We start from the raw sequence: 23,277 nt of genomic DNA, 5'->3' as shown, positions 1-23,277 counted from the left end.
GCTAAGATATGTTGGCTAATAACAGAGTTACCTTATATGGAGAAAAGACAGCTATTGTTTGAAACAAAACACTGTGGTATAAACACAACTGGAGAGAAAATTATTTGCCCAAGAAGTTATCACATATGCCATATCCTTAAAAAATGATGAGAAAAATGCCATTTTAGGCTTCTTTCCCCACAGTGCATCATAGCACAGACAATAGCATTTGCACTAGTTTCATTGTGTCTTGTATCATTTTCAATTTTTGGCATTGTGTATATATATAAAACAGTCTCTATTCAGCAGTTCCTCATCTCAAACTAGGTATGATTAAAGAAAAAGTTTAGCTGACAACAGAGAGAAATAAATACTCAAGGCTGTTATCTAGTCTTTTATAATAATCCCAATAAAGAGATAAAATCTGGGGTTTCCCTGGTGGCGCAGTGGTTGAGAGTATGCCTGCCGATGCAGGGGACACGGGTTCGTGCCCCGGTCCGGGAAGATCCCACATGCTGCGGAGCAGCTGGGCCTGTGAGCCATGGCCGCTGAGGCTGCGTGTCTGGAGCCTGTTGCTCTGCAACAGGAGAGGCCACAACAGTGAGAGGCCCGTGTACCGCAAAAAAAAGAAAAATAAAATAAATAAATAAATTGAAAAAGAGATAAAATCTGCGAAATAGTTTTCACTAACCAAAGTAAGATACACCTCTCACCTTTTGGTTTGCTTTTTTTTTTTTCCTTCCTATTATTACAAAAGAACAGCTACATCTCATAAGCCTTGTTTAGGAAACATACAAAAATACTGAGATAGCTTTTAAATTCTAATTCAACTATTCTCATCCAAGCTATAAAGAGGAATTTAATCTGCTTTTGCTTAAGCAGAAAAAATGCATTGATTTAGATTATTTGAGTAGCAGGCCAGTAAGAAACAGTGAAAATCCTCAAATAACATCATTGAAGAAAACGATAAAGAGGAGGAACAGGAAAAAGAGGAGAAGGAAGATGAGGAGAAAACATGTCTTCCCATAGGTTTGCAAGCATAGTTAAGCTGTAACAGAAGACTTCAGACTACAGACTTTAAATGAATTTCTTTCTTTTTCACATACGGTCTGGAGAGGAGAGGTGCAGGGCTGGCGGGCAGCTGTGCCACAGTCAACGTCGGGCATCTGTCTCTGGGTTCCAAGTGGCTGCTTCAGCTCTGTTTTCCAGCCCGTAGAAAGTAAGAAATACAGGGCTGCTCACATCCTATTATCCAGAATTTAATGACATGATCTCACCTAGCTGCAAGGGAGGCTGGAAAAGAAGGAAGTGAGCAATGTGCTGAGCTAAAATTCAGAGCATTCTATTATTAACAGGAAGAAGAGAAAATAGGGACAATTATCCATCTATGCCATAGTCCAGAAGTTGGAAAATTATGGCCCAAATATGTCCTGTCCCCTGCTTCTGAACAGCCTGTGAGTTGACTTTTACAAATGAACATTTACAATCGATTTAATCAACATTTACAATCAGGTTAGTGTTAGGAAACACTAACTTCAAACCCCAACTAAGCCAAATGTTATTCCCCTCAAAAATAATTCCCTTCTTTTCATGAGTAGATCTGAGTTACAAACATGGTGCTCAATTATTATTATTATACTTTGAATTTCACCAATGAAAAATTTGTGGAAATTTGTTTTCTCTCTTGTTATACAAGTACTGATATAATTTCCTTGATTTTGCCTCTCGACCTGCAAAGTCCACAGTATGAAATATCAGGCCCTTTACAGAAAAGTTTGTTGACCCCGGTCTGAGCTGAACTAAATTAGTGAAATTCCTGCAAAGAAAGAGGAATGGCTTACAAGTGGCATAGCAAAACGGAACCCCATGACCCCAAGGAGCCTGGCCTGTGTTTCCAATCATAGCAAAACCTCTTTAACTAGGTCACAAACCCAGCAACTTCTATGAGCCAAAGTCCAGTGAAAAAAACAGGAAACTAGGGGAGAAAAAAGTTTCTGTACAGCCCACATCAAAGCACTAAAGTTCATGCACTGCACGTGAGGAGAACACCCAGATCTTCACACAGGCCAGATTTTCCTCTTACAAGACGCAATTCTGTTAACTGTTAATGACTTAACTGGATTAGCAGTTTGCCCAAACCCACAGCAGAGCCGTAGCTGTAAATCTGAAGGGGTTGAGGAGGAAAGGAGATAGGGTAAGAGCACTGCTCTCTAAGTTCTCTTAAGATAAGGACCTCAACCTCCATTCCATCTCTGAAGCCCCCAAGGACATCACTGCACCACAGCTCAATGAAGTGATGGTCCTGTACCATCAAGCACAGGTAAAATTATATTCTTTATATTCTATTTCAAGAGGCAGAGAATAATACACTTGAGAAAGTCTATCATCAAAAACAGGGAAGAGAAACTTTTGGCCATTTAGAGAGATAAATTATTCATAATTGAATTCATCTCCCAAGAACTCATGTAAATAAGATGTGATAACATGTGCTTGTAAACAGATATTTCCACAGTCCTAGCAAACAGATTCTTTTAACCTACAACTTTTTTTCCAATGTTATCTATGTTTTTTTGTTTGTTTTAAACAAGACTGTATTTTTATTGACAATATTGTGGCAAAACTTGCCAGTCTTGGTCTACTGGTCACAGATATGATTATTTTTTACACAAGTGGCAGGAAACTAGCTCAATTTGATTTAAGAAGGGAAAGGGGAGGAGAGGAGGGAGAGGGGCAAGGACAGGGGAAGAGGGATAAGCAGTAGAAGAGGAAGAAAAAATGGGGTATGAAGGAAATAAGATGGTGTGTTAAGAAAACAGAAGTGGAGCTTCCTTTCTGTGAGGTGGTCAGTGCCCTCTTCTCTGAGGAGGTAAATTTTAATCTGAAATGTAAATAGGGAGCCAACTGTTGGAAGAGCAAAAATTAGACATTCACCAGCAGAAAGGACATCTAACAAGGACCATGGGAGGACCACCTTCCAGCTTGCAAGGCTGCCCCTTTCCCCTCCAGAAGGACTGAGTCCACCTGGCTCAAGGTGGAAATATGATTGGGCGTGGCCTGTCTATGCCCCGCCCCTGCCAACAGTGATTGGTCCAGGAGTAAGCCTACCAGCCAATTCAGGCCAAGGAGACTCTGGAAGGACAGAAACACGTTTTCCAGGCTGGTTGATAAACAGTAAGGGTGGTTTGGGGCCATCGGCCATTTTGCAACCTCACAGAGAGAGTCTGGCTAAGAATGAAGCCCACAAAGAGGAGAGCAGAGCAAAGAAAGAGAGGCACCGATTCAGGAAGTGTCATTTGAACACTCCAACTCTCAATCCTGGAGTTTTTCTATGTGAATCAGTAAATCCCCCCTTTCAGTTTAAGCCGAATGGAGTTTCGCTTCTGTCCTGTAACTGAAAACATCCTGACTACTCAGTGGGCTTTGGAAATGACAGAAGAGTCCATGTGTATTTAGAAGAACGTGTGCTTAGTGAATTCTCTAAACATCTTACTGAGAAGCTTGGGTCTTAGGATCTCCATCTGGGAGAGGATTATGTTGGGGTGCAGGGGTAAGAGTTGGAAAATAATTTATGAAAACCTAGCCATGAATGATAAGGAGGAAGGGGATACAGATGTAGGGATTTAATACCTTCTTGCCCTCCCTTTCCATCATCCTGTGGTTAAGGTAGAGGAAAGAAAAATCCTAAACGGATGCATCTGGGAGTAGCAATAGATTGGAAATGGTAGAACTTGCCCAGTCTTCTCCAAAGGTACAGAGACGAGTATCTGTTGTTCTGCTTTCCTGAAGTCCTCACCTCCCTGTTTTTAGAGCAGCATCACCCTTTGGAGTCTGGGTGAATCTCACCTCCCTTTCTCTTGGTCCACATAGTTTAGGTGCTGATCACTGAATCTACCGGAGTGGACCACGTGACCCAGACCTGGCCAATTGGCATGTTCCATCTTTGGGCCATGGTGGTCATGCTCAAGTTGGCCTGATCAGAACTAATACAGGGACTTGGTATTAGCAAGAGAGAAGAGGTGCTGGCTTTCAACTGGACCTTGAAACTGCCAGAGGAGTTCTCATGGAGAAGACTCACATGCAGAGAGGAGGGCAGAGTCAAGAAAACTACAGAGAGGCAGAGAGAACACCTTGTTGAAGCCCTTGAATTCAGGCACACAGGAAGTTACATTCACCATTTAGACTGTATGGTAATATGAGCCAATAAATTCCTCTTTCCCATTGTAGAGAAGTTCCTCTGTTCACCATTTATTTCCAAGCAAAGAGTGGGAACTGAACAATATGAATGAAAGAAATCTCTGATCTCATTTGTAAGGAGTGCAAAAGATGTGTTAATGTGTTTTCCCTCGGACTTTGCAATACTGGGTACTTCCATTCTAGAGCAGTCTTAATAAGTACTATAATATACTTCAGGTACATGATGATTAGCATAGCTTTTCTGGGTTGGTCTACAACCGATTAGTAACTGAACTTTTGAGATTTAAACTGGTCCTTCAGTTAGGATTTGCCTGCATTAAAAAAAGAAATCATTGACAAGACTCTCTAAATTCTGAACCTCATGCAATTCTTCCTAACTTCCTGCCACCAAAACACCAACGAGCAGGACCTAAAGTTATAAACCAATTGTATTGTGCCCAAGACCTCCACCCGACTTCCCAAATATCAGGTGTCCAGAGGCTTTTTCTTTTTTACCACTTATAGAAAAGGTACACTGAATATAAGCATAATCAGAATTTATATGTTCACTAAAAATCAAAACACAAATTACTTTCTGAATTCAGGAATAATGATCTTTTAGTGGCAACAGTTTCCTTAACCAGAGTTTTATATTTTCATTGGAAATGAAAAGCTAAGCTAAAATGCTTATTCATGAATAATAATGTTTTAATGACTTCATTTTCTTCCTACAGAACAATAAACAAATGTAAGCACACTTACCTTAGGAAAACAGAAGGAATTATCTTTATCAACTATATAATTTCTGAAAAATCTCCAGAATTTTCCAAACTATGTTCTGTGGAACCATTAACAGGTATTTTATACACACACACACACACACACACACACACACACACACACACGCACGCGCACACACATACGCACGCACTCCTGTGGTCAAAAAGATTGGGAAACATTACATACTATTCCCAGTCCCGAAAACTCTCAATGCACACTTGCATATTTTAGAACGTGAAAAGTCTTGCAGTAGATACCTGCTTAAGTTGGATTAACCCAGTATTTCCCAAAGTTAACTCTCTGAAAATTAACTACAGCATTTTGCTTCCTACCCCAACTTCCAAAACCCCCATTCCCCAAAGCAACTTTTGGAACAGCTTGTGGAACTAGTTCCACAAAGCAAAGTTTGGGAAACAGTAGTTTAGTGGCTTCTATCTACACAGATTTTGCTGTCTGAATAATATGTAAGGAACTTTGAGTGACAATTGCACCCATTTGGATATAACTTCAGCTGACTCCATAATTAGAAATCTAAAATGCAAATTTTTCAAAAGCAAACTGCCTTTACCATTCAGACATGTTGCTGAGATTTATTTGGATTTGGGTACAGTCGTATTACTTTCCAGTATATCTGGTATAGGTAATAGGCTCCAAGGACCTATAAATATTGAACACAAATAAGATTAGCCATGCCTAAATTTTATATACAAACAAGTCTGACAATTTTAATATGGCAAATGTACTCTGTATTTGGAGGGGGTGGGGTAGGTAACGTTCCTCTTGGGAAAACTGGGAATGGAACGGAAACTTCTTCATTTATATTCTGCATAAGCTGTATATTACAGATTCATGTTAGTATGGGTGAGGACATGAAACCATTGCTATTGAGCTTCAGATGTGGCAGCAAAGAATTAAGAGATCATCACCATCTCTCTCTAAATATAATGAAAATCTAACTTTACAACACTCCTCTTAAATGAGCTTTCCTCGTGCTACTTGGCTATGCATTAAATCTTGGCATACACAAAAAAATAAAAACAGGGTAGTTCTAAAGGTTCATTTATATTGGCTGGATTATGAAGATTAACTCCTCAGATGGTGTTCTAAAGAAGTCATCAAATGTAAGTCTAACTGAAAATAAAAACCTGAAAAACATTTAAATATTGATAGAAAAGTGAACGGATAGGATATAGTCAAGACACCACTCTTTAGATACATAACATCAATGTATATCATAAAGGATTACAAAATTTAACTCTCTAAGGAATATAATAGAGATTTCAGCTACAGCAAGACAAATTTTCTGGAAATAATATAATAGTTCTCATGGCAGAGGCATACATGCAGAGTATAAAGGTTTAAAACAATTTAACTTTTAGGTCATTTGTGCTGAAGATGTTTTTACAATGTAAATTGGATTTATTACTAATTCTTTAAAATATTTTAATCCTGGATCCTAGAGACAATGATGCCCTCTTCTCCAAAGTAGCCTGTGGCTTCTGTCACCTTGCCAATTCACACAGACGTTAGTCATATACTAAAATGCAGTGTTTCTCAACACGTGCACGCTTCTGTTGATAACGTATGATGGTTTTAGGTGGCCCAGGGAACATTCTTCTTTTTTAATAATGAAAGTGTTTATGATGATAATATACAAATAGCTACACTTACTGAGGATTTATTATGTGCTGTCAAGCAAAAATCCTAGTGTATTAATTTGAATAGTCTTCACAGGACCACTCTGTGGTAGCTGCTCTTATTATTTCCAATGAACAGAAAGAAAATTGAGACACAGAGAAGCTAAGTAAATTGCTCAAAATCACACAGCTGGAAACGGGCAGAGATGAGATTCAAAATCAGTAACTTTAGCTGAAAGTCCATGCTTTGCCATTCAGGGATATGTATGTTTGTTTTTTAAGTGGGTTTGCTTAATAAAAAATTTAAGAAAGGTAAGTCTGTGGATATGAAATAAAATCATCTAAGCTGTAGGCCAACGTCTGATGTTCAGGTAACAGTTTGGTGGGGCGGGGAGCTAGAGATTAAAGATCCTTATAGACTGTGAAGTGAATGTTTATTAACAGGTCAGAAACCTGGGTTAAAGTCCTGGTACAGACCCCCTGAGGTGAAAAGCCCCAACTTTCAACTTACCCGCTTTCAGTGTGGCCCAGAAAATTCTCTTGTTCAGATACGAAATCTTCCTACTTGTACACGTTTTTAAGACATCACACAATCACGTGTCTATGGGAAATATAAATGATTCAACTAACTCTGAAAAAGAAAAGGCTCAATTATTGTATATTACAATTTAAGGGGGAAAAAAATCATGCTTAAGAAAAAGCTGACAATCAGAACAGAAATGTTACGGGAAGTTTCTCGCTCATTTTCTCCAGAGGTTAAACCAGATGATTTTTTTTTTTTAAGGGCAGAAGTTTAAGGTCTAGCTAGGGAATAAAGACATGTTTTGTCTGACACTTCCCAATTCAAATCCAACATTTATCAAATGATTCTTAAGTACTGTATTTAAAAAAAATTTTAAAAAAAACAGCCAGAAGCTGGCAACCTGGGTATATTAAGCTTTCATTATCACAAATTTGTATTTTAAAAACCCAGTACCTTTTTCGTAAATATGCAAGAGTTTCTCTGACAATTTCTCTCTTTGTAAAGCCACCTCTCACTGAAACATTTAAAATAAAATTCCTATATCTAAAATGAATTCTTGGCATTTGGGACTTTTAAAACTCCCTAAATTCAGAGGGGGGGGGGAAGCTGCATAATTATAGTTCATCTCAGTGCAAGTCATAAAGTAATCAAAAATCTTTAAAACCAAAAAGTAGTATCTTAGAGTGGCATTTAAAACAAAAAAAGTACTTACTGGCATTTAAATTTTTTTCATGCAATTTGTTATTCATTAAGTCAGAAGAAAATGTGTGCTCCTATTTTTTGATAAAGCAAAAAATATTCAAAATTGGCATTAACTAAACACAATTGGCCACCACTATGTGAAAAACCAAATGCTTTAATGAGGCTATCAAGAACAACAGTTCAGTTATTTCATTGGATACATTAATATCGATCCATAATATACAGTGCTATGGACCATACAGAAATTATTGCTGCATCCAACAGCAGGTGACTAGTATTAACATTACAGTACCAAGCGTCCGCAAGAGACAGTCATTTGTCATTTTTTTTCAAGAAATAGGGATGTTTTTATATACTGTTATCAACATCAACGTTTCCCCAGTGCATTTAAAAAAAATATTAGTAAGTGCATTCCTTTGTGCTTTATTTTATATCTTTTAACTTCCTATGTATTTTATTTGTTCTTATTGCTTTAGTATCTTAAAACAACCAGAAAGAACTTTGTCATCCTATGTATGACCAGGTTGGTTGTATGGTTTTTGGCAAAGTCAGAAGGTTTGGTATTTCCATTGCCATACCCAGAGGCAGGTGGACAAGTTTGGCATTTTGGTCACTCCATATGGAGGCCCAACCCCAAGTCACAATTCTGCACCCAGGAATGGGGGGAGTGGTGTGGACCATTCTCCTTGTCACAAACAGTGAGCTCAAACCACCGCCTCTTGGCTTAGCTAGTCTCTAAGACGCATCCACACTCTAGTTGGCAAAAAAGAAATAAATAAAACCACCCCAGAGATTGCAGCATTCTCCTGAGCTTGCTCACCTTCCCCCTCCCAGAAATTGTGTTAAGAAGGGGATGGAGAAGCAGGCAATGGTGAGCTCAGGAGCTGCGAGCATCAGGGCAGTGGTACGAGAAGCCATGCTTTCTTTCCACAAAGCCTTCTATAAGGTGGCTTAACCCTGGCCAAATTCCCTGGGCCATGGGTGAGTCAAACTTGCTCTATTTTTAAGAACTCTCTAAATCAGCTAAGGAAAACTAGCATCGTATCATCGCGATCTTCGACTTTTGCGCCCAGCTCCCCTCCCCCTATATAAATATGAAGAGAAAAAGAGACACTGCTATGATTGTATCAATGAACACTATGGTACAATTAGCTGTTCATGCAGATTTGCATCACTATTCTAGGAAAAGAGCTGTACAATTAAGGGGGTTGAAAGAATGGGAACTAATTTTCCCTACCCCCTTAAGTCATAAAGCTGTAAAACTGATAGCATCATCAATGTTTCCAAGGATTCTCATGGCCCACCGTGCATGGTAACTATGCGGTTGATTATTTTCACGTAAGCCATCCATTCATACATCTGACAGTCCTTCTGTCTGAACCCTCCAATATCCATCACCAATTCACAGTTGACATTTAAACTGTTTTTCTTTAAAAACACACACACACACACACACACACACACACAAAAATACCTCCTGAATAAGGTTTCCTGATGAAAGAAGTTGGCACTCTGTCACTAAAATATATTTCATATTAAAAATATATGAAGGAAAATTGGAAGCTCTTATATTGTCTACATAGGCACCATGCTACACGTTCCTCTTGATTATAGATACCATCTTGAGACTTTCTCCTACATTACAGTTCAGTCAGTGCTAGAGACTACTCTGCTATATTTAAGGCACTTCATTCTGAATGGATATGCTTTATACCACTTGCTATTCAACTGTAGGCTGCTACTGAGAAACTCCATTCAACAGCCTGCCTCTTAACACCATTTGTCATCTGTATAGAACATCTAGGCCTGATAGAATATATGTAACACTACTGTTATTGCATAGGACTATACAAGTAGATAATGCACTGAAACTAACTTTACAACATTGCTGTTTGTTAAAACATTGTTATCAAGTAACAGTAATTGGCCAATACAGTATTTCTCTCTTTAAAAACCATTCAGCAGGTTTGCTGAAATAAACCCCAATTTAAACGACCATAACGGGCATATTAACGCTATGGTATCATTCTCCAAGGATATTGCTAGTTTTATGTCACTAAAAATAAATATGTAAGTTGTTTCTCTCTAGAAAGCCGGTTTTAGCCTATTTATACTACAGCTTAAATGTGTGGAAAATAGTTCTGAGTGAGACTGTAATATACAAAATATTCACAAAGCTCTCTTTAAACGCAAGACCTTGCATAAAAGTTTTCTTTCATGTGTGTACAAAGAATGCGGAAAACCACCAGTGAGTTGTAAAAATATTGAAAACTTGCCATTTTAAGATGCGTATTCTTACAAATTAATACAAACATATTGAAAAGAACAATGATAATAAAGAATCTGTACAAATCAAATGAACAGTAAAACATAATTTAAAAATAAAAATAGTAAAGCCAATTAGAAATGTGCCCAGTTTGGTTTTCTTATCAAAAGTGAAATTGAAGAGGAAAAAAAAAAGGAGGAAAACTTTCAGTGCTCCTCAACATTTTACTTTGAGAGGACGTTAATTTCCATTTCAAAATAAAATATATCTTATGAAAAACTGAATCACACTCACTGATGAGGAAAACTGTAACAGAGCACAGAATGAATGAGAACAAGATGAGACCCCATGTTTCAGAGCCTTGGTCTATATCTCCCTTCAATTTCAGTTGCACCTAAGGTATCAGTTACATTTTCTAACCAGACAATACACGTGAAAATGGTTGCATTTTTTTTCTTTTATGGAATATAGTATTTCTTTAAATAGTTTGCAGTATAAAGACTAAATGATGCTAAAAGGGTACTGTATCTTTAAGGCAGTACCAATGAATCAATACATTTACAAAATGGAAAAGTGTTAGTATGGATTTCTTTTTCTTCTTCTCTTCCCCACCCTCCTCCTCTCTCTCTTTCTCTTTCTTTTCGTTGCTTTACATTCTTTCAATTAAACTTTACATTTCATTTCCAAGGAAGTCACAGGCATGCAAATAGCAAACCAAGTTTCCCCTGAATAAAAATGGACAGCAATTTCTCTGATGCAAAAATCCTCTTGCTCTGAAAGCCAAAATCTGGGGTGAATTCAGTTCACAGATACTGTACACTACCATACAGTACTTTGGAGGCATTTGTAGTTGTAAAATAGAATATACAAGTCTGTTTCACAAAATTCTAAAAATAAAATATATCCTGGGCTATTGATAAAGCATGAAAAAAAAATTTTCATATTAAAGGAAAATGATCAAGAAAACCCCTTCAGGTAAATTATTAAATCTGCTAATCAAGAAAGGAAGCAGTCTGTGGGAATGCAGAGCAGGGGGAATTTGCTAGCAAGCGTGCTCGGTTTCTTCCATGCTCATACTGCTCCTTCGGCTGCTGGTTTTGGATGCCCCAGGGGACACCGAGGAAAGAAGTGGATCAGTTATGCCAACAGGAGAAAGAGTATCGTCCATGAGGATGTCTTCCAGTTTGGATCCCATTTTCGTGGGAACGCTATAGGCTTGGCTGCTCTCGGTCCCAGCTCCAAAGTTGTTGTTGAAGGTGATGGTGCCGTCTGTGAGATCCAGGGTCGTTGTACATGTTAGGTCTGCGTGTTGTTGGAGGAGGTCTTGGCTGCAGTTCTCAAGAGCGGGTTCCTGCTTGATGATCCGACTCACCAAATCTGGAGAGCAGAGACCCGTGGATGGAATAAGGGAAAGTCCATGAGCTCGAGCCTGCATTTCAAGTTCCTAAAAGTAAAATAAAAATCAGAAACTTAAAGAGGTGGTGCACAGAGGATTATAAGACAGTGAAACTACTGTACGATACATGATACTATAATGACGGTTACATGTTGTTATGCATTCGTCCAAACCCAAATGGTGTGCAACGCCAACAGTGAACCCTAATGCCAAGTAGGGACTTTGGGTTATAATGATGTCTCACTATAGGTTCATCTAGTGTTGAAATGCCCCACTCTGGTGGGGATATTAATATTGGGGGAGGCTATATACTTGTGGGAGCAGGAGGTATATGGGAACTCTCCACACCTTCGGCTCAATTTTGCTCTGAATCTAAAATTGCTTTAAAAAGTATTTTTAAAAAATCAGGGACTTCCCTCGTGGCGCAGTGGTTAAGAATCCGCCTGCCAATGCAGGGGACACAGGTTCGATCCCTGGTCCGGGAAGATCCCACATGCCGCGGGGCAACTAAGCCTGTGTGCCACAGCTACTGAGTCTGCGCTCTAGAGCCCATGAGCCACAACCACTGAGCCCGTGTGCTGCAACTACTGAAGCTCGCGCACCTACAGCCCATGCTCTGCAACAAGAGAAGCCACCGCAAGGAGCAGCCCGCACACCGCAACTAGAGAAAGCCCACACGCAGCAACAATGACCCAACACAGCCAAACATAAATAATAAATTAATTAATTTAAAAAAATCATACATTTGCAAAAAAATAAATTGTTAAAATAAAAATGTTTTGCTCTTTCAAATTAATAAACACCATTTTTCTTAAAGTACATAGAGTATCACTGGTAATACAGTAAATGATTTTTAGGTTGTATATGGATTTTATTATGTATGAAATACAGAGACAGTTTCTCATAGATGTTAATGTTAACAGGGAGGAGAAGTTAAAAAATGTAAAAATAAAATGTCAAAATGTGAGCTGATTGAAGGAAAATAATCAGTAAACAGTACAGGTCTACGCTCCCTACACTGTGCAGAGATATCTACGGGTACTATAATGAACTCCCAGTATTAGATTGTGTTACATTGTTTCCATCACATCATATCAACACAAAGCCGGGTCTCAGGTAGTTGTTGTGATTAAAAAAAAAAAAAAAAATGAAAAAAGGAAAAAAACAACTCCTGCATGAAAATCAGTGTGGAATGGGAAACGAGGGTGGCAGCGTCCAATCTGACTCCAAGGTTGGAGAAGCTGTGCAGTGCCTCACAGGCACACATATCTCACTAGTAAGTAATGTGGTTATTTAAAAATAAAATTAAAATGTGATTTTTCTTTCAATTTATACGTTTTATATTTTCAAATGGCTACTAAGTTGTTAGCACCTAACAAGGAAATGGTAGGTATTTTTTTGGTCTAAGGTGCAGTGAAAAAGTTACTAAGAGATTAAGGGCACTGGGAACTAATAAAGATTGAGTAGTAACGGCCAAAGTTATGAAAATTCCATACACGTAACTGAAGTTTGGGATGCATCATTTAACCCATCTCACCAAGGCAAAGGGAGTTTTTTTGCTTTTTTAAATTCCACAAGAAAGTCCTCAATCTGTTCCTACACTTTCTTCACATCCTTCCTATTATGGACTGAATTGTGTCCCCTCCCCAAAATCCTATGTTGAAATCCTAACCTCCAGGACCTCAGAATGTGACTGTACATGGAGATAGTGTCTTTCAAGAGGTGATTAGGTTAAAATGAGATCCTTAGGGTAGGTCCTCATCTAATATCGGTGAGGGGAGATGAGGACGCGGAGATACACATAGGAAAAGCCACAAGAATAGGAAAACACAGGGAAAAGGTGGCCTAGGAGAGAAGCCACAGAAAAACCAACCCTGCCCACACCTTGATCTTGGATTTCTAGTCTCCAGAACTAGAAGAAAATAAATCTCTGTTGTGTAAGCTGTCTAGTCTGTGGTATTTGTAATGGCAGCCCTAGGTGCCTAATTCACTTCCTGAGTGTCAGAGACTTGCCCCAGTGCCTCATTTCAAATACCTTCCAAACAAGCTCTTTTCCTTTTCCCTTTCTGAGAATGCCTAGACCACTCCCCTACAATGAACCGTAAAGACCCCAACTGATCCTGAAGAGCAATTTGCTTCTACAAGCCAATGCCATCTTCCTATGTTTGTGATACAATAAAAATAACAGAATATACATTTGAAGCAAGTCACCTTGCGTCACGAGAGGGGGAAATGTACTCTCCAACAGGACACAACCTTTCAACCTTTGCCCACAACCTTTGCCCATGTTCCTGAAAAGTTGTGTTCAGCCTGTATTAAAGGATGTTTGATTAGCAAGGTCTTCCTCGAGATGCAGTACAAGAGATGGGAGCCTGAGATGTCACACCAGTATATGCACGTTCCTTCACACAGTCTCCAGACACACAAGTCTCCTTGGGCATCATTTCAAAGCGCTGGGCTGCTTAATAAAATTGCAGTCCCAGTGATAGTACGGCTTCATGCTCTTCATTCTGTGAATATTTTTGCATGTATCACTTAGGGTGAAAATGAAAGGAACCCCTTAGGCCCAAGCTGAACACATGCACAACGGTAAGTCTACGCCACATAATAAGAACAGCGCTCTCACACGTGGAGTGTGTCTTAAAAAAAAAAGAGTTGGATTGAGAGAGGCATCCATCTTACTCTAATCTTTTGTTGTTTAATTTAAAATGTTTACCAGCTGAACAAAGTGTTACTTAGATTGCTAAATAATGTGATAGATCTCACCTAGAGAACTCAGGCTCATTGCGCAGCACAGCTTTCCTAATTAATAATGCTTTCCATGATACACAGAAGTTCTAAAGGCTGCTTCACTGACATTGGAAGAAACCAAAGACATCGTCACCATGCAACTTCCAATTCACATTTTTCACGGTATTTGTATTTCACACGAATATATACGTTTGAAACCTTAAAACAAAACCTAGCCTGTCTTTCAACAGTTATTATATTTTATTATTTGTATAAAGAAATGACGCATTAGTACAAGTTGCTTTTATAAATAGGTATATATACTAAGTACAAGAGAGTAAAGACCCGCGTCTGATTACTGAAGACATGGAACATAAAAGCAGCAGCAAAAGCCAAAAAAAGAGAAAGCAGGGAAGGGGGATTTTCAAATGACACATAACCTCTATTTCACTACCAAGATTCCAAAAGGCACCCCCTAGAGGAGAACCACCTTCTGCCTCTCTGACCCAGGGCTGAAGATCGCTGCCATGACATGAGAGATGTGACATCTAGAAATGTCAACAGTGTTGTGGGGTATTAAGCTTGGAAATCAGAAGTAAACGACTCTGTTAAATAAGTTCATCATTGGGGAATAACCACCACCAGGCTGTCTCTGAAGTGCCGTATACTCTACACTGCCGCTCCACAACCATTGCTCTATGGCGAAACTGGGTAGAAGTGGGTCCATCTACTTAAGAAGAAGATACAACGTCATCGACCCTTACGGGTTGGTTGTGTTCAAAGTCAGCAAGTAAATTAAAATAACCCTAGCCAACTCCTTTAGTCATTAGCAAGGAGTCAGTTTTTCTTTCTCTTCTTCAAGACAGTTCCAGAGGAAGCTGCATCTTTATATTCAGCATGAAAAGCCAAGTGATGACGGAGCACCAGGAGCTGGTATTACAGGGATCCCCCAGCTCATGGTTACGTTGGTATGTACACTCCTTAAATTGAATGACAGGTGAATTACATGTACAATTAAAATAGTATTTCTCCCACTAAGAGTATGTAAGCTAAAGATACATATGGTATAACTTCATTATCTGTAACTATTTCTAAAATTTATACCCTGATGATAAGATCTTCTGGGTGTCCCAGGTTCCTATAAACATGAGCTCTGACCATGGACTGCACCCCACTCAATACTCAGGTATCTTTGTATTTAACAACTACTTTCAATTCTCAAGATTTGCAGTACTTACGGCTATGGACTGAAGTCTATGCCCCCCAAAGTTCATGTGCTGAAACCTAATTCCCAATGTGATGGTATTTGGAGGTAGGGCTTTGGGAGGCGATTAGGTCACAAGCGGGGGGCCTTCATGAATAGCATGAGTGTCCTTATGAAAAGAGACCCCAGAGAGGTCCCTCACCCCTTTTGCCCTGTGAAGTTGCAGCAAGAAGACAGCTATCTATGAACTAAGAAGCAGGCTCTCATCACACAACAAATCTGCCGGTACCTCGATAGATTTCCCAGCCTCCAGAACTGTGAAAAATAAATGTTTGTTGTGTAAGCCACCCAGTCTACGGTGTTTTTGTCACAGGAGCATGAATGGCCAAAGACGTGCTACAGAGTTGCTATGAACACTGAATTAGTGAATGCCGAACCATTGTTCCGGGAGGAAACAGAGGATTAGGGTCCTGCAAGCATCTGCGCACATTTCACCAACTAATCAACATGCAACTTTGTTTTATGTGTGTTCCTGTTTGAAGTCACCTTGTTTACTACATATCATTGATTCATTAATATTAAACTCAAGGCCAACAGGACCACAACTCATGCCTGAATGAAACTTCTCTCCATAAGGCACATCACAGCCTTCCTGTGCTTAGGAAGATGTGAAAGCATTTCAGGGCCATGCTCAGAGGCCACTTTAAACAGCAAATCACCCAAAACACCCACAAAAATGTGAAAAACGTGGCACTAAATAGACAGCAAAAAAGGACACTTGTTTACAGTATGAGCTGAAACAAGAAGACAGAGCATGGCCTTGCCCAACCTTAACTAGAAGCAAACGCACCAGCCAAGTCACATTTGCCATGCTGCACATGTCTGCAAATGAGCGTGAAGTGCCACAAGTGTCGATCTGGGGGTTTCAAATAAATTGTTATGAGGAAACAAAATCACAAAGCGGAATCCACAAATAATGAGTACAGACTGTACTAGGACCACATAAATCAACTCCCTCATGGCTCATTATACTTCTCCCATCTTCAAGTCACTAACATGTAGTCACCTTCACCCTGCACACGCCTGGTACCTGTATTCTGAGTAACAAGTGCCGGTTGGCGTGCTCCAGCTTCTTCTGTCTGTTTTCAAGCTCTTTAGCACGTTGCTGTTCCCGTTGCAACTTCCGGATATAGTCCACAGACGCTTTTAAAATGGTTCCCTTGTTCCAGCGCATGTCTCTGGGATGAAAATGGAAGGAAACAGACTGTTTTAGGATTGAAGGCTCCATGAAAATTCAATATTTAGAGCATTCAGTTTCTAAAGACGAGGTAACAATTAGAAGTTGAAAATCGCTATCATTCATTGGGTGCTGGCAACTCGCTGGACACCGTCCACCCATGACTTCTACGTTATCTTCTTTCACCCGGACAGGCGCCTGGAGTCAGAGGGACGTTGTGCACATGTTGAATCAGAGACGATTCAACTTGTCTTCGGTCCCAGAGCTACATGAAGGTGGAGTCAGGGCTTAAATTTAGGTCTGCTGATGACAAAGTCAATACTCTTAAACACTATATTCAATAGTTACAGATTTCTAGGACTATAAAAGTTAACCCACTCAGACAGAATAAGCTATGATTAAAAAAAAATTCTGTGAGATCTCACTACTTGACTGTATGCGGCATAAAAATGGCATCCTTGGGTTTTATCATGAATATTCCCATCAATATCAACCTCTCTCCGATCTCCACCTCCTCATCTACAAAACAACAATACCGGGCTTCCCTGGTGGCGCAGTGGTTGAGAGTCCACCTGCCGATGCAGGGGACATGGGTTTGTGCCCCGGTCCAGGAAGATCCCACATGCTGCGGAGCAGCTGGGCCCGTGAGCCATGACCGCTGGGCCTGCGCATCCAGAGCCTGTACTCCGCAACAGGAGAGGCCACAGCAGTGAGAGGCCCATGTACCGCAAAAGAAAACAAAACAAAACAAAAACAAAACAATGATACCATGCTTGTATGAGCAGCCTCATAGGTATGTTGTTAGAATCAAAGGAGGCACTTTATATGAATATGCTGGGAAAAGTTTAGAATGCAGTTCAAACAGTGGAGCAGGCACTGTGTTAAGGACTCAACGTGGTAATTACCATAGCTATCTTTAAACAGCATTTACTGCATGACAGGTACTTTTCAAAGTGCTTTGCAGCTCACTTAATCATAACAACCTTAATCGGTAGGCACTAATATTATCCCCATGTTACAGACTGGAAAACAAAGGCACAGAGAGGTTAAGTAATTTGCCCAAAGTCACACAGCCTCAAAGTGGTACAGCCGGGAAGCCTGGAGAATCTGGTGCCAGACCCCATGCCCTAAACTACTCTTCCTCTTATGTGACTGAGTGCTCAAAACAACTAGACTAGGTAGGAATATTCTGGTCCTCCTTCCCCCTTTTTCTTTTAACAGATGAGAAAAATGAAATATGAGAATTCTTCCCCAAGTCAGACATCCAGTAGGGGACTGTTTTGGAATTCAAACCCAGGTAGCCTGAGTTTGGTGCCTTTCAGTTTTTAAACACTATAGCGCTACTGTATTCCTATATGAGAACATTAAGAATGCCACTAAAATGTAGCTAAAAGTGAGTTGAAAAGTTTAGAGCACCCCAGAAAACAATTAAGAATAGAATTATAACTAACAGTAATATTTTTATAGTGCTTTAAATTAACCTGAGCTCTTTTATAGAAAATATTCATGATGATAATGACAATGATGAAAACAAAAACAATTTAATGTATGGAAAACCTCCTACCCCATAATCTTTAGCTGCTAAAAGGAGATTGGAAGTATCAGCTGGGATGTGTGAATGGAAGGCCATTAAAACAAGCCACCAAGTAATTGATCCTCATATGGGTTAGATGAAGAACAAAACAGAAGCTCTCCCATGGGATGCTGAATTACAGCCCCCAGAGAATTCCCAGGGGTTGATCCCTGGCGTCTGGGCACCAAAGATGGCAACCCAGGGAGGTGTCCTGAGATACTCGGAGTGAGCACAAAGCCAACCCGCTTAATGTTCAGGGCTAAGAAGAAAACAACAGAAACTTCAGCCGCCAGAGAGAAATAAAATTATAATGAAAGATGCCTTCACTAGGCCAGTACAGTGAGAGACCACTACTGAAACAGGCAAGCAGCCACTCCGTTTTTAAGAAGAGACTATTCCAACCAGTTTTCTTGGGTTTTACTTCCTTGTGAGACCCAATTAATCAATTATGCTTTGGGGTTTTCAAACTTTTTTTTTTTTTTTTTGCAACGAGAGCGACCCTTTTTTTACACAGAAGTGTAAACAGATCCCTAATATATAAGTCAATAAAAGCAGATCGACTCTAGGTCAGGAGAGGGTATGGGGCTGAGACCATGATCAGCTAGACTATGTCTCTATAGCAGTCCCAAAGTCTGTTCCAGAAACCTGGTATAGGAAAACCCCCATACAGACTGCAGTCCATTTCATCTTGAAACAATGCCTACAATTAAAGATTGTTATCAGTTCAGATTATAAACACACAAGTATTCTAATACAACAGAGAAAGAAGATATGCAAATAGAGGCTTTCACTGCAGCCCCATAATTTCATAATATGTTGCTAAAGAGATCCACGTGCTACAGTTTAAAAGAATATGCTAAAAAGTGAAAGCTGATAAAGAATAGGAAAATGGGAATTCAATTTCAACTATCATGCAAGACTGACTATAGGAAATGAAGGTCACAGCCCCTTCGTAGGATGCATTTGTGCTGCAGAACTGAGATTTTGAATGTTTTGAGTTTCAAAACAGCTTTCCTTGAAACCTGGGAAAGCAAAATGTTGACGATGGAGACTGCGCTTGAACATTCATCAAAACCACCTTAGAATGGGCAATGGTTTTATTTTATTTTGTCACAAATTCCCTGACAATAATGTGAATAGCAAATTTAATAAGCCTTGCATGAATAATGCTTGATTTCATCTTTACATTTTATTAGGTAGCTAAAAGGTCATATTCAAAGGCTAATTTCATAGACTGCCTGTGGGAGCCATTAAAATGTATACATCTTCAAGCCCCTCACTACAAATGGGCCAATTTCTAATGGATAAAAATTGTGTATTTGTTGTCCTATTTGCTGACATTGCTAGTAGGAAAAGTATCTTTACAACCGTTATCTCTGAAAGAGTGGCATGAGAGACTGAAAGCTGAAATCCAAATTAGCTGACCTGTGCTTATAAGAGGATTAAAACTTACTCTTTTTCCTAGATTGGCAATACAAAGGGCATGTAATTTTTGGGGAAAAAATTGACCTTTTGTCTGCTGAATACTGTTAAACTTGAAATCTCCAATATCAGCTCTCCATGCCTACAGATATTGTATGAGTTTGTTGGCAAACAAATAGCTAACAAATCTTGCTTTATCAGCTACTGAAATCTCTGTCCTGCATGAACTGATAAAAAGAATTTTTTTAGTAGTTCGGTGTTTAGTTGCCAAGGATTCTCAGATTTCAGGAAGTCACTTCCTCACATCCAAAGCTGAACAGCTCATGTCCAATAATACTTTTGAACAATCCAGTTCATTTCTCTCGAAATTTCAGATTTCAATTTCAGTTCATTTCTCTCGAAATTTCAGATGTCAAAAGAAAGGCGTAAGAAGTATTCACAAATGGAACAAAGGGAGGGGGGGTACTTCTTTAGTTTTTATAACTGTGTGCTTTTTGCAACATATGAAAAAACATTAAGGTACGAAAAAATATACAATGCAATTGTACTCACGGATCATTTGACTTGGGAATCAAAGTACCTAGTTCCTTAATGCGGTCATTTATGTTAAATCTTCTTCTTCGTTCAACTTCAAGAAAAAAGCACAGGAAAGGGCTATTAGTAATGGTGACATGTACGCATTTAGCATATCTCATTAAAGGCATGTGCATGTTAATTCTGCTGAGTCAGGACAACAGAAACGAATCTGTATTTCCTGGTTATTCTCCTAGTTTTGGTACTGAGGATAAAGCCCTTTAAAAAATGAGCTAGCTTTGTATAGAGCTTTATCATTTACGAAGTCCTGAGATTGTAAATTCTCATTTGACTCTAGTAACTCCTGAAATTGGAGTTACCATCCTCAGTTACAAATGACAAAACTACCTTGGTGATATTGGGGACCTGAAAAGGACACCCAGCAATAAGTGGAGAACAGCCTGTACTCAGCCCTGATCCTCCAGACCAGGGGCAGCAAGCTTTCTGCAAAGGGCCTGATAGTGAGTACTCTGTGGGCCAAATAGCAAAATTAAGCATATTATTAGGTACTTACACAGCAAGAGAGAAAACAGATTTCCACAAATTTTGTGCTAAGAGAATTCAAAATGTAGTAATATTAACTAGATACAATTTTTGTATCTAGTTTACTAGCAAGAAACATTGGATGCTGAAATTTGGATTTTATATAATTCTCACATATCACAAAATATTATTCGCATTTTGATATTTTAAAGCCATTTAAAAATGTAAAAAACATTCTTAGGCTACAGATCATACAAAAACCCCTCCTCTAGCCCAGTACTGCCCAAGAGAAATATAATGCAAGTTTCATATGTAATTTTTAGTTTTCTAGTAGTCACATTAAATAAGGAAAAAGAGAGAGGTGTAATTTAATAGTTTTATTAAACTCAGTCTATCCAAAATATTATAATTTCTACATGTAAACTATATAAAAATTTATAAATTAGATATTTAATATTCTTTTCTTTGTACTAACTTTTCAAAATCCAGTGTCTATTTTACACTGACAGCATGCCACGATTTGGACTAGTCACATTTCAAGTGCTCAATAGGCAGACGTGTCCGGGGGCGACAGTACTGACTACGATAATCCTAGAAGTCAAGCATCTTTAACTGTACCATGCATCCTAACAGCATTCTTCTTTTATAAATCCAGCTGTATGTTCAACTAAATTATCATCTTCTCACAGGAGGGTGAAACAGTAGGCATATGAGTTAATAAATGTTTTTAATTTACTTAGCCTGACAAATAAATTCCAAATAACTTAAAGTCTAATAAATTGGATTAAAGATATTAATATTTTACTTTACACATATTAAAACCTAACATATATTTATATTTGACTCACTAATATTGTGCACACTTAGGTAAATAATATTATTCACTACTTTCTCAATATATATTGCATTTTTTCTTAGCTGAATGATTATTTCTATGATTGAATCAGTTATGTATAATACTGTCTTATTATCAGACTTTTATAAAATAGAAACAGTAAGTGATGCTAAATGGCTCTGAAGAAGAAATTTTTGGACCTCTGATCTTCTAGCTAACTTCCCCCAAACTCTGAAGTATGCCATGTTTTCTTACTTTTTCCAAGCATATAATAATCATAAAAAAAACAAACAATACTGAAACACATGAAATGAAATAAAAATCCCCGATGATCCAGATACCACCACTGCAAAATCTGTTATATATCCTTTGTGATTATTTTTATGTTCTAAGAATAAACACACACGTGGCCTAGATGTGCGCCCAGGACACAGTTCTCAGGACTCTACTCGGGTGACCCCATTTAGTCTCATGCTTTTAAATACCACATATACACTGATGACTCCCATACTTGTGTTTGCAGCCCAGTCATCTCCCTGGAACTCCAGACTCATAAGTCTGACTACTAGATGTCTCCATATGGAGGTCCAACAGGCAGCCCCAGCATTCCAAACTTGAGCTCCTGGTCTTTCCCACTCAAATAGCTCCACCGGGCTTCCCTGGTGGCGCAGTGGTTGAGAGTCCGCCTGCCGATGCAGGAGACACGGGTTCGTGCCCCGGTCCGGGAAGATCCCACATGCCGCGGAGCGGCTGGGCCCGTGAGCCACGGCCGCTGAGTCTGCGCGTCCGGATCCTGTGCTCCGCAACGGGAGAGGCCACAACAGTGAGAGGCCTGCGTACCACAAAAAAAAAAAAAAAAAGCTCCACCCACGGGCTTTCTCAGCTCACCTACTGTAACTCCATCCTTCCAGTTGCTTAGGCCAGCCTTGGCATCAATTCTGTACCTCTATTTCTTTTATCAATACATCCCACACTTGATCCATCATCAAAATCTGCTCACTCTACCTTTGAAATATTGCCAGAACCTGTCCACTTCAAACCTTCACTGCTACCTGAATAGAAGTCACCAACATCTCTTGCGTGGATTATTGCAATCCTCCTGAGTGGTATCTCTGCTTCACCCATGCCCATCACTACCTACCCCCGTTAGTCTAACTACAACACAGAAGCTGTTAAAACATAAGTCAGAGCCTGTCAATCTCTTGCTGAAAACCCTCCTATCGCTTCCCCTCTCACCGAGACAAAAACCCAGTCCTCAAGGCGTCCTCCAAGGATCTGGGGGCTCCCACCTCTCTGACCTCATTTCTACTCATCTCCCACTGTGACCACACTTTCTACAGTGACTCCCCTGTGCTCCCCCCACCCTCAGCCTTATGGGCCTTGCTCTTCCTCAACCAAGCCAGACACACTCCCCACTTTAGGACTTTCTACTGCTGTTCCACCTGCCTGGAACACTCTTCCCGCAGATACGAGAATGGCTCTGCCCTCACCTCCCTCAGGTGAGGTGACTCAAATTTACCCATGAGCCTTCCCTGACTACCTATTTAGGAGTGAACCACCACTTCCCATCCTGACCCCCTTGTCTGCACTATGTCTCCTCAAAGAACTTTCTGCCACCTAACATCTACATACTTCTTTCTTCCATTCATTTATAGAGCTCTATACCATCTAATATCTGCATACTTTTGTTTGTTTATTTATTTGTATGTTTATTCATTGAGGCATTCCGAGTACCTATATGAGCCTAGCACACAGTAGGCCCCC

General features: G+C 39.5%; 1 protein-coding gene across 13 annotated transcripts in view; it reads right to left on the bottom strand.

Annotated features, from left to right (window-relative positions):
• Positions 1-7,928: 7,928 nt before the first annotated feature.
• The window catches only part of MITF (melanocyte inducing transcription factor), a 223,798-nt gene continuing 208,449 nt past the window's right edge, over positions 7,929-23,277 (bottom strand). For all 13 annotated transcript variants that reach the window (XM_067755171.1, XM_067755173.1, XM_067755181.1 and 10 more), the window contains 3 exons: positions 20,175-20,250; positions 16,481-16,628; positions 7,929-11,504 (listed from right to left, as the gene is read on the bottom strand). In XM_067755171.1, the coding sequence (XP_067611272.1) occupies positions 11,103-11,504; positions 16,481-16,628; positions 20,175-20,250 (626 nt within the window). In that variant the 3' untranslated portion in view covers positions 7,929-11,102. The remainder of the gene's footprint in view (positions 11,505-16,480; positions 16,629-20,174; positions 20,251-23,277) is intronic.

This window comes from Pseudorca crassidens, chromosome 10 (genome assembly GCF_039906515.1).
Source record: "Pseudorca crassidens isolate mPseCra1 chromosome 10, mPseCra1.hap1, whole genome shotgun sequence".
Lineage (NCBI taxonomy): Eukaryota > Metazoa > Chordata > Mammalia > Artiodactyla > Delphinidae > Pseudorca > Pseudorca crassidens.
This window is presented reverse-complemented; position numbering and strand designations above follow the sequence as displayed.